The sequence below is a fragment of the Humulus lupulus genome, chromosome X (assembly GCF_963169125.1).
Source record: "Humulus lupulus chromosome X, drHumLupu1.1, whole genome shotgun sequence".
Lineage (NCBI taxonomy): Eukaryota > Viridiplantae > Streptophyta > Magnoliopsida > Rosales > Cannabaceae > Humulus > Humulus lupulus.
In genome coordinates this window covers 192,451,178-192,463,718 of record NC_084802.1, presented here as the reverse complement: position 1 = coordinate 192,463,718, position 12,541 = coordinate 192,451,178, and the positions used below count along the sequence as shown (strand labels likewise).

Sequence of the window (12,541 nt, the reverse complement as noted above, 5' to 3'; positions counted from 1 at the left end):
AAGAGTTTTAAATGCATCAAAAGTATCAAATTTTTCTTTCAAGAAATCCACCCAAGTATATCTAGAAAAATCATCCACACAAACAAAAATATACCATTTCCCATTTAAACTCTCAATTTGAATTAGACCCATAAGATCCATGTGAAGCAATTCTAAAATTTATGTCAGAAACACTTTTATGTGTAATTTTTAATTGCTTGCCAAGTTGACAACTCTTGCACTTACCATCAGATTCTTTACCTAGCTTAGGTAAACTACGAACAATCCCTGCATGTGACAATTTTTTCAAGGCTTTGAAATTTATGTGACCAAGTTTAGCATGCCACACATCAGTGTTATTTCTCACAGCAGATTGACACATAATAGAAGGCAAAAGAGTATAGCAATTGTCATTAGATCTAAAACCTTCAAGAACATTCTCACCATTCTTGTTTAAAACAAAACAATTCTCTTTATCAAAGTTAACAGTATAACCTTGATCACAAATTTGACTTATGCTAAGCAAGTTAGCTTTAAGTCATTCCACAAGTAACACTCTTTTGATTTTAGGTAACCCTTCAAAGTTAAGAGTACCCATTCCAAGAACATTACCTTCAATTCCATTCCCAAAAGTAACAGATCCACAATGCATAGGTTTTATGTTTGTAAGAATAGACCTGTCACCTGTCATATGTCTTGAACAACCACTGTCAAAATACCAAAAATATGAAGAAGCAGATCTATCATATTTACTAGTAAAACCAGCAAAACGATTATTCTTTTTTTATCCATATTTTCCTTAATTGAACATTTTTCTTTTTTACTCTTTTGAAATTATCAAAATAATTGAATTTTTCAAAATATTCATTTTTGGCAAAATTCATAAGAGTAAAACACTTAGGTCGAATATGACCCTTCCTACCATAAAAATGACAGATTTGAATGAATTTTTCAAACTTACCATTGGATTTATCTGTTGACTGTGTCCTTTCTGTTGGAACAATTCGAGTACTGGATACAATAGATTTCAGTGAGGATGACACAAGAACATCAGACGATAGCATCCCAGCCGAGATAAAGACAGTTTTCTTTGATTTTTGAGAACTTGAAGCACCAAGTCCCACATGACTTCTTTGACCTGCATTCTGTATATTCTCAAATATAATTGAACCGAGGTTAAGCATTCTGACATTTTTCTCAAGAGTATCCAAATCTTTAGACAACTTATTAATTTCAACATTTTTTGAAATTATTTCTTTTTCAAAATTTTCATTTAAGTTAGTAAGTTGTTTAATTTCAAAGAATAATTCTTTATTTTTGCTTACCAATGACTGATTTTCAGAACACACTTTCACCCATGAACCATACATCTTTTTGTAAGATTCACTCAAAGACTCATCATTCAATTCATATTCATCACTATCAGAATTTTCTTTATCTTTTGAAATATTATTCAAGCAAACAATTTTTTCATTTTCAGATTTAGAAACAGGTAAAATAGAAGTGAAAGCGACATTACCTTCCTCATCTTCACTACTTTATGAGTCATTATCATTCCAAGTAGTAATCATACTTTTTTTGTTCTTTTTCAAGGTGTTTGCACATTCAGACTGGATGTGGCCAAATCTCTCACATTCCCTGTACTGAGTACCCTTTTTATTAGTTTGAAAATGATTAAGAGAATAATGATTACCTTTTGATGACTTGCCATTGAACTTCTTATTTCCTATCTTTTTCATATATTTTTTAGAATTCTTTGCAAGCATTGCCATTTCATTATCACCATCTTCATCATCTGATGCTTCTTTTTCAATACTTTTGAAATCTATGGTCTTCTCTTTCTCTTTGGAAGTACTTGGCTTGTCTTTTTTACAAATCTTTTGATTTAACTCAAAGGTACGAAGTGACCCCATCAATTCTTCTACTTTTATTATACTGAAGTTTTTTGCCTCTTCCATAGCAGTGAGCTTAACATTGAACTTGTCACGAAGAACTCGAACGGTTTTTCTAACAAGAACAAAATAATCAAGTTTCTCACCAAGTGCAAAATACTCATTAGAAATATCAGATAATCTCTCATAAAATTCAGAAAGTGTTTCAGAATCAAACATCCTAAGGTCATTAAACCTAGTTTGTAACATAATAAATCTAGATCTTTTGACATCTACAGTTCCTTCAAACTGAGTTTGAAGAATTATCCAAGCATCTTTAACCGACACACATGTGGAAACAAGTTTAATAAAACTTTCTCCAACACCATTGAAAATGGCGTGAAGAGCTTTATTATTATAACTAGATAATTTTTCTTCTTCTGTATCCCAAACAAGTTCAGATTTTACCTTTGTGCTTCCATCTTCACATTTTTCGGTGGGAGGTGACCATCCAGACAAAATTGTTCTCCATGCTTTCTCATCTTGAGCTTTTATGAAAGCTATCTTCCTAACTTTCCAATATAGATAGTTTGAGTCATTAAGCAATGGAGGTCGAGACACCGAACTACCTTCTGCAAAGAAAGACATTTCACACAAAACAAATCAAACGGAAAATAACCACAAGATCTCACTAAGAGTTTAGTGAACCTGTCTCTGATATCAATTTAAATTCCATTTTTTATGATTACCAACTTAATTATTCAAATTAAATAATTAATTGCTGAACTGTTACAGAAATGTTTAAACAGACACAAAGATTGTTTGAACAGAAACCAGATATGTTTAAACAGTTTATCACCAGAAGATAAAAACGAACATAAGGTAAAGAACACACGAAATTATACGTGGTATCAGCAATCTTTGTAGATTGCTACTAGTTCACGGGGCCACGCCCAGAGAATGAAATTTATTAGAAGAATATCTAAACGATTACAAAACCAAATTGACTTATACAAATAAAGACTCCCTCTTGAATTTGTCACAACTGTTGTAATCTAAACTCCTAATCAAATTTCTGAAGTGCTAAGATCTTGAACTCCCTTCAAATCATAACACTTGCATTTTTCCTCCCGAAAAGTGACTCATGAACAAGACTTCTCCCGAAGCTTGATGAACAATGTCCAAGTGTGTTCAACCTGTACAATTAACACAAAGAAAACAATACAGAAGTACACTGTAATAAACCACTAAGAACTTGCTGGACTCAAGTTCTTCACATAATAAAAAATCTCTCTAAAACTTGAAAATATTTGGAAAATAATATACCAAGAGAGATGATTCAAAAAACCAACGACCTAATGATGATTATATACCCTTTAGAATCCCTTTAGGTCGTGGAAAACAAATCAGAAACCAATCAGCCAATAAATGGAAAATCTTCCCAAACAGGAAAGTCAGAATCTGTTCAAATAGACTGGCAATCCGTTCAAACAGATTCATTGAACCTGGACAGTTTTTAGACCCCGTTTCCTTAAATAAATAAGGAAACAAAATATACATTATCTCTGCAAGCTGTACATATATAGAATAATCTGATTAGAAAATATTTCACAACAAAATAGGAAACTATCAATTTTGAAAATACCACACAATATATTTCCGAAATACATTCCATAATTCATTTTGTCAATTTTATCAAATATGCCAATAAATGATTTTACACAGGTATTGCAAGAAAAATGGGCATGTCAAAACTGAATGTTATAGGCTATAGAATAAGAACAAGAAAGCTGCTGCACAAAAGGGAAATAGACTTAAAAGTTCTGTCCAAGTCGGTGTTGCAGAAGATAATTAAAGTGATGGAGAGTTACTCCATGAAAGAGATCTTAGTGAGGATTGGATTCTTGGTTCTGGTTGCACCTTTCACATGTTTCCTAATAAGGATTTCTTTTCAACATTTGAAGATGTGTCTAAAGGTTTTGCGCTGATGGGTAATAATGCTTCCTTCAAGATTATTGGTATTGACTCAATTAGAATTAAGATGTTTGGTGGAGTTATGAGAACTCTTGGAGATGTAAGACACATTCATGATCTAAAGAGAAATCTTATCTCTTCGAGTACTCCTAATGCAAAAGGCTACATGTACACTGGTAAGGGTGGAATTCTAAAGGTTAGCAAATGTGCCCTTGTTGTGATGAAATGACATAAGAAGATAGTTGGTTTGTATGTGTTGCAAGGTTCTATTGCTCTGAGTGATGCAACAGTTACAACTTTTTTGTCAGACATTGATTTTACTAGATTTTGGTATATGCATCTTGGGTATATTAGTTAAATTGGCATAGCCAAATTAAGTCAAATTCTCTAAGAGTGTTCACAACACTAAAGGTGTGTTTGGAGGTAATTACTAGGGGTAGTAATTACACTATTATTAAAATAAAAAGTGTGTTTGGAATTACTTATGAATTTCTAATATCATATTTGGAAAAATAGTTAGTATTTATATAGTAAAAGAATATTATATAATAAATATTATTTAAAGTTGATAGTATTTAAGTAATTAATTACACCAAATTCTCATGGGTAATGAGAATTGGAGAATAATTGTGACTCCTTACCTCTAATTACATAATTAATGTATAATTACATAGTCGACAAACACATTTATTCGAGAAATTAAATTAGACCCAATTCAAATTATAAAACGACTTTCTAAACACACCCTAAAATGAATTATTGATTATGTTCATCCTAATTTATGGGGTCATTCTACAATGCCTCCTAGAAGAACATTGGATAGAAAAGAGTAACATTGTAAGTATTTGTTCACTATACCATTCATATTTAAAGTAAATCAATTCAAATTAAGAGGAAGTTTTTACCATTTTAAAAGATAGAAGGAGTTTTTTAGCTATTTTCCTGTAAAAAAAAAAAAACACAGCGGTGAGGTGAGTGGAGAAAGCAACATGGGATGGGAGTACGTATGTCACTTTTACTGTTCATATAAATAACCGACTAAACATCTTTTTCATTTTTCTATTCTCACCCTGCAAAAGCCGATCATCTTTCTCAACTCTCACTTTTTGCTCCGTTACCTTGAATCCCAAACGCTCTCGGAGAAGAATATCGCCATTTCCTTGATCAAGGTCACATTTCAATCTCTGACCTAAACCTAAATGGAGAACTCAGGTTAGTCTAAGCTTTTTCTATTCATTTGCCTTTGATTTTGCATATTATTAGCGAATTACTAGCTTCCGTGAAAATTTCTTCAATAGTTATCTGTTTGGTTGCCCGAAAAATCTGTCGAAGAATTTAAATGAGAAGAAAGTAGTGTTGGAGTCTCACAGCGAATAATTTCAGTCTTCGTTACGAGATTCACAGCTTTCTTTTATTTCCCTGGAATCTCTCTGTAACTATACGCAGTTTTAGTTTCCGTTATATGTAGCTACTAGCTATAGTTGGCGTGTTCTAGTTTTCCTTTTTTGATTGATGATCAATGAAAGTGCTTAACTTACTTTTGAAGAAACATTTTAGGGACTGTTATGCATTTGACAATTGAATAGTGTGTGGCATGGGACTTAAATCTAAACTAACTATATTAGATATGGCGGTGGTGGATTATTGTTTATCTTGTTCTAGATTCACGCAATTCTTCGACTTCGAGAACTGAAACTTGGTCGATTATCTTACACTGTTTGTCTTTTAATATATTTTGTAATTTAAATTTTTATTTTGATAAAAAGTAAGAGAAGAAAGAGAAAAAGAAGTCGAGAATCATAGGGAAGCTCTCCTTCAGTAGTTAAATTAGTTTGATTACTTGATCTTTCTAGGGATTTAAATGAGTTTTATAAGTCCACAATTGAATCAAAAGATTTATTTCCATTTTTTCTCTTTCTGATTTACCTTTTACAGCTTTGCAGTGTCTGTCAAATTACTTGCAATTTCATCACCTTATATGTTTTTTTTCCTTCCTGATTTTCCGTTTAATGATGATACATATAGGGAATCCTCAGGACATCCTTGTGCCACCAGTTGAAGGTGTATCAGGAGGAGGGACAGCATATGGATGGAATGATGGTGATTTACGTAATTTAAGTCCACTCAAGGGATCAATAGACCCCTCAGAGGTTCCAACCACAGATTTAGTACATGTGTGGTGCATGCCAAACACAACAAATGTTGGACCGCAAGAAATGCCTAGACATTTGGAGCCTGTAAGCACCCTCTAATTATAATAAAATTTCTGTTCAAGTCTTAAAGTGTTTATTTTCTTTTTTTAATTTATATTTTAGAGATAGTTATTCACTCTTGTGATGATTAAATAATGAATCTGTAGGATCTTTTAAATTGAATTGTTGTACTGTTTAGAGATTAAAGGTGTCCGATTAGTTCCCCGGGGGGTGGGGTTAAAACCTTGCAGCATAAGATGGGTATAAATTTATAAATTCATGTTTCAATAGGGACTTTGAAAACTTTATTTGTTAACGTGTTATGATTCTAGAAAGAAAATGCTTGTCACAGTCGTAGACTGATATTAAAAATGTGTGTATGAGAATGGAATTATGTACCGCAATGACCATTTTTGCTATTTTTGAATTTGTTTAAACCATGTCATCTGATATTTTTGATGCTGAATACAAAGGAGTAATCAAATCTTTGTGTCTCAAAGTGGGAGGTGGTTAGGGAATGAGAAAGAGCAAAGTCGAAGGACTTTAAATCTCATGACATAGAAATGATTATGGGGAGCCTAAATTTTTGTCTTTTTTTTGGTTAGTGGGGGTGGAGGAATGGAATTCTTCTATTTAAGGTGTACACTCAGTAATTGAATAAAAGAGTATTTTTTTTCCATTTGATCTTTGCCTTAATTTGCATTTCTCTTCTGTTATACAATGTAAGAGACTACAATGGTGGTGATTACTTGATGACTAATTAAGTTTGTTACTTTTTTTTTTCCTTTTACTATTGCTTTTCTTCTGTTTTGGGTTACCTTGGTGATCTGGATCTGAATTTAGCTCTTTTGTAGATAAATCTTCTGGCTGCTAGAAATGAGAGAGAAAGTGTTCAGATTGCTCTTCGTCCGAAAGTTTCTTGGGTTGGTTCTGGAGGTGCAGGCACTGTGCTGATCCAGTGTAGTGACTTGTGCTCTGCATCTGGTGATAGGTTAGTTCCTTAAATTGTATAGTTCTTTAAGGTTTATTAACTACTCTATCAATTAAGGATCTGCTGATGTTGGCAACTGTGCAGATTAGTTGTTGGACAGTCATTAACGTTGCGGCGTGTAGTGCCAATATTGGGTATCCCAGATGCTCTCGTTCCTCTCAATCTTCCAGTTAGTCAAATAAACTTATTACCAGGGTAAAAGCACATGAACTCTGTTATTTTTTTTAGTGGTGTAAATGTAACTTACTGTTGTATGGGGACTAAGGAGGTAAGCTAATTTTTCTTTTGTCCCTTTGCATTTCTTTCCCATGAGCAACCTGCAGAGAGACCGCTGCTGTCTGGGTTTCTATAGATGTTCCTAGTGCGCAACCCCCAGGTCAGTATGAGGGGGATATCATTATCACTGCTGCAAAACCTGATACCGAGTGAGTATATTACCATTCAATTCATTTGGTTCAAGACCTTAGAGATTGATCATGGCTCCTAGTCTATAAATATGCAACAATTCTGTCTAACTGGAAATTATCATTATCTCCATTCTGGTTCATTGCAGATCTTCAGCTCAATGCTTCAGCAAAGCTAATAAATACAAACTTTACAAGGAACTTCAAAGCTGTCTTGAAATAATGGAGCCAGTTGATGACAGATCAGCAGATGAAGTGGTGTGTTTCTTATTGTCTTTTAATTAGGATTATTTCTTTCATTTGAAGGTTTGTTCATATGATTATTTGTTCTTTTAGGTAGAAAGAGTGAAATCTGCAAGTACATCTTTACGAAGAGTTCTTCTGTCTCCATTATTTTCTGAATTTTCAGATAATGGGCCAGTTGATTTGATGGATGAAGATGACATTTCAAACCTTTCATTACGTGTGAAGATAAATTTGACAGTTTGGGACTTTGTTCTTCCTACCACTCCTTCGCTCCCTGCTGTATTTGGTGTATCCTCAAGTATATTGAACTTTTCTTTATCACTGATACATCTGGTTTAAGTTTTCTGGTGATATTGTTTTAAGTACTGAACTATTGCTTAGTTTCATACTAGCTGAGTTCATAAGCGCATTGCATATACTTTTTTTGTTTTTTGTTTTTTTGGTTCAAGGAAAAAGAATCTCAATGTGAATCATAGACTTTGTATAATTAACTGACAAGGATGAGAATCTCTTAACAGGGAAAAATAATGTTACTATGGGAATTGAAGTATTTTCTGATAAGCTTTGCCAAGTGAAATAATTATGTTCAAATCAGTAACATCATACAAGCAGGTTGCTATCATGATTAGTGATGAATCATTGGATACCATATACCTCCATTTCAATTTTGATTGTCAACTGAATTTAGTTCAAACTATTAGTCCGAGGGTATGTTGCTATTAGAGTCTTATTAAGCTGGCGGTTGACCCGTTTTAGAAAGTTGGTTATAGTGTTTTGTGTCTTTAACTGTATCATAGATTTCTGATACTGTTATCGAGGATCGTTTTGGTGTTGCTCATGGGAGCAAAGAGTGGTATGAGGCATTGGAGCAGCATTTCAAGTGGCTTCTTCAGTTTAGAATCAGCCCATATTTTTGCAGATGGGGGGATAGCATGCGTGTTTTGACTTACACTTCCCCTTGGCCAGGTAACTTGTGGGCTGACCAAAAATTTATCTTTGGCGCCATAACTATGGCTATGCAGTATTGTACACAGTTGTTTATGAACACAATTTTGCTGTCTTTTTTTTTTCTTTCCTTTTTCCATGGGTATTGTAGCGGATCATCCAAAATCAGATGAATATTTTTCAGAGCCACGATTGGCTGCATATGCTGTACCGTATAGTCGAGTCATCTCTGGGTATGCAGTCAGTTCTCCAGATTCACTTATGCAGCTCTTCTGTGGTGAAAACTGAGTTGGCTATTAACCCTCTTGGTGATGTTACAGTGATGCATCAAAAGAATCCTTGCAGAAACAAATTGAGATACTGAGGACAAAGGCTCACTGGAAGAAAGCATATTTCTATTTGTGGGATGAGGTATGAACAGTGCTGCAAAGCAATATAGATAGAAATTTTTTGTTTGTTTACCTTAGTTGAAAATGATGTCGTAAGATGCCAATACTTCTTGGTATAAGCATTTTCATTAGTTGAATTATAATTTTTGTATACCAGTGAACTCCGGCAGAATGGCAGTATTATTACAATGACTAATGTTTCTTCCATAATTCATGGCAGCCACTCAATATGGAACAATACGACTCTTTGCGGAACTTGGCCTCTGAGATTCATGCTTATGCTCCAGATGCTCGTGTCTTGACTACTTACTACAGTGGTAGCGATTTTTTTTTTTTTTTGCCTTTTACATTTATTATGTACATGCCATGTTAATTAGTGTTTTTTTTTTTGGTCATTTCCAACTTTGGAATTTTGAAATGCTTGGATGTCCTGTACATCTTTTATTCCATGGAAAATTGTAATTGTAAAATGTCTAGATTGGATTCTTATTGAACTTATTGTACTTTACTTGATTCTCAATTACTGTGAAGAGGTTTAAGGTGCTAGTGTGGCATCCTTCTTTTGTTGGTTGTAAATATTTATTTAATTTTAGAATGAGTACTAGTTTATTATATAGCTGTAAATTTTGGTATCTTCAAAACTCCTTTCAGCTGTTATCTTGGATTCAGTTCTAGTTATTAAGACATACTGTTATTGTTTTTTCTTTTATGTAGGGCCAAGTGACGCACCTCTTGCACCTACTGCTTTTGAGGCTTTTGTAAAAGTCCCAAAATTCCTGCGCCCTCATACTCAAATCTATTGCACAAGGTATTGCAGTCAATTGATTCTGGAGAACACTAGTTGATGGATGAAATGTGAAAATGACTTGCCAACTTGAGTAGAAATCTTCCACGGATTAGTTTATTACCTGATTATCCAGACTATGGCAACTCCATCTTAGGGGTGCATTCTGTTTCTTATCTGTGCCACTTTATATATTCTAGGCTCTTGTCAAGTGAAACTATTTTCAAATTTTAAAGTGGTTCTTTTCTTTGTTAGATTTGGGCACATTTGACAATGCAATATCAACAGGTTTATTATTGTGTAATGGTAGTGAATGGATTTTTACTTCCATTCCATCTTTCTTATTAGCTTAAATTTTTCACATCTAATTTGGTTCTTTGACTGGCATATGTACCAAGGTCAACCACACAGTTCAATATTTGCATGATTTAGATTTGTGATATAAAGGTGGGCTCTGTCTCTTCTAGATCATTATTTGAAGTGAATACCAGCTGACACTAAAATGCTCAGAAGACAGCAAGGGTGCACCTTTTGTTTGTTTGTTTATTTAGGGGGTGGCAGGGATTGATGTTTCAATCATAGTATAATAAATCATGGAATTATTTTATTATGTCTGCCAAATAATTGAATAATCTGATGTTTCAACTTTTGGATGACAGATAACTTAAAATTGTGGTTTCCTATTTTCAGCGAATGGGTGCTTGGAAATCGAGAGGATTTAGTCAAAGATATTATTTCTGAGTTACAGCCGGAAGATGGTGAGGTAATATAACTGAGCCCTGGCTTTGATCTCGACTCTAAAATCTAATTTCTTCAAGAAATCTTTCTAGTGTAAAGGTTTTACTTTGCAAATATTTTTACTGTTGCTACAAAAATATGACTGTTGAAAGTGATCTTCGCACTTAGATGGCATCCATCATCTTTACCAGGCATATTTGGTTAATGTTCTTTTTTATCCGCATGGTCTTATATTTTTTTACCAAAATAATTATCTATGTATACCATCTCTTGCTATACTGCATGTGTATGTTACTGAAGCGAAGTGAACTTGTTCCCACAGGAATGGTGGACTTATGTGTGCATGGGACCATCTGATCCTCATCCCAATTGGCACCTTGGAATGCGAGGTACACAGCACCGTGCTGTTATGTGGCGTGTATGGAAAGAAGGAGGGACCGGATTCTTGTACTGGGGTGCAAACTGCTACGAGAAGGCAACAGTTCCCAGTGAAGAGGTAATTCGTGGCATTTTATATTGTTCCATATAACATTGAATATATATATATTTATATAATTATATAAACTTGTTAAATACTTCATATAACAGATAAGATTTAGGCGCGGCCTTCCCCCTGGAGATGGAGTTCTGTTCTACCCTGGTGAGGTTTTCTCATCGTCACATGTACCAGTTGCTTCACTAAGACTTGAGCGCATTCTTAGTGGTCTGCAGGTCAGCCATACTGAATTATGAATTTAGCGTCTTTGGATGGTGTATAGATGTTAAACTTTGCTGCTAATCTACGTTTAAGTTTGTGATCAAGCTTTCCATTGAATGGTTTATAGGACATTGAGTACTTGAGACTCTTTTCTTCGAGGTATGGTAGAGATGAAGGGTTAGCTCTCCTTGAGAAGACGGGTGTGTACCTGGGCCCTGAACGTTACACACATGAGCACATGCCCATCGAAGTGATGCGGGGTGAGATTTTCAATGCATGTCGATCTTGAAATAGAGATTGCTGGTAGAAATGATCAAACACCCATTCTCTTCTCTGCTGGAGAAGCTTAGTTGGGTTCAGGTCCCAAATTGTTCTGCATGAAGGCCATTCCCAAGCCTTGCCAATCAAAAACATCGTGGCAAGGGAGGGAGATCTTCAACATGTGCAGATGTGCCAATCCGGCATCCAATTAGATTTCAACTTGTAGATCTTGTTGTGATTTTTCCTTTGTCGTGGTTTTTGTTTTGTTTTATTCCTTCTTTTGTATCCCCTTTCACAAAATTAAGTCTTTGTTCTTCTAAAAATGGTATGTTGCTTGAAAAAGTGGTATAGCTGGAAAACTTGTTATATTTTATTTGATTTATCACCAAGGCTAATGTAAATCTGTAAAAACAGTGTTCTTGGTCAATTCCTTTACTAGTTTTTATTGGAAAAACCTTTACTAGTTTTTAGCTCCACGTTAAACTGCTTCACTTGGGATAGTTCTACAGTGCACTCCTTGAAAAAGGGTGCAACAATACCTCCTCTTTTAGCTGTTGATTCAGAGTTTGATAAGAATTGTACCGTCTCTTATTGAATATTTATTTCCCATACTAATATTGGCTCTCTTAAATATTTGGGTAAAACATAAAGGCTGAAAACGTTTGAGAGGTTTCTTGTCCTTTCAATATTTATAAAAGATAAAATATAATTATAAAGGAGATAAACAATTGCAGCAGTCCCTTTCAAAAATAAAAAAATAGATAACAAGTGTTTTCCTAAACTTAATGCAATCATAATCACCGTCCAATGCTTTTGATAAAAAGTGAATTTAATCAAATTGAGAATCGATGGCGAAGTATCATAATAATTAGCTTGATTTTATTTGCAGAATAATTTTTCTGGTGGACTCCTAGAAAAGAGAGTACTGGTGCAGCACTGTAGAACTATCCGTTAGTTTATGGCTTTAACTAAGGTAAAGCTTAAGCCTGGCTCTATTGGAATGAGTAATTAAGTTTGAGCTTCACTCTTGGGGAACGAACAGAACAAAACCAATAAGATGATCACATAAT

General features: G+C 34.2%; 1 protein-coding gene across 1 annotated transcript; it reads left to right on the top strand.

Annotated features, from left to right (window-relative positions):
• Positions 1-4,795: 4,795 nt before the first annotated feature.
• Positions 4,796-11,947, top strand: LOC133806152 (uncharacterized). The gene is made up of 16 exons (XM_062244277.1): positions 4,796-5,036; positions 5,850-6,061; positions 6,871-7,007; positions 7,092-7,202; positions 7,331-7,432; positions 7,561-7,669; positions 7,748-7,945; positions 8,455-8,623; positions 8,754-8,835; positions 8,923-9,013; positions 9,212-9,308; positions 9,706-9,799; positions 10,466-10,538; positions 10,836-11,009; positions 11,102-11,224; positions 11,338-11,947. Exons 1-16 carry the CDS (start codon positions 5,024-5,026, stop codon positions 11,497-11,499), a joined length of 1,947 nt encoding a protein of 648 aa, XP_062100261.1. The 5' UTR covers positions 4,796-5,023; the 3' UTR covers positions 11,500-11,947.
• The last annotated feature ends 594 nt before the right edge of the window (positions 11,948-12,541 follow it).

What these genes read in the sequence shown, in the direction of transcription:
- LOC133806152 (XM_062244277.1), top strand. An exon ending in CAAATAAACTTATTACCAGG is followed by an intron (nt 7,203 to 7,330) that starts GTAAAAGCACAT and finishes AGCAACCTGCAG; the next exon opens with AGAGACCGCTGCTGTCTGGG. An exon ending in CGCTCCCTGCTGTATTTGGT is followed by an intron (nt 7,946 to 8,454) that starts GTATCCTCAAGT and finishes ACTGTATCATAG; the next exon opens with ATTTCTGATACTGTTATCGA.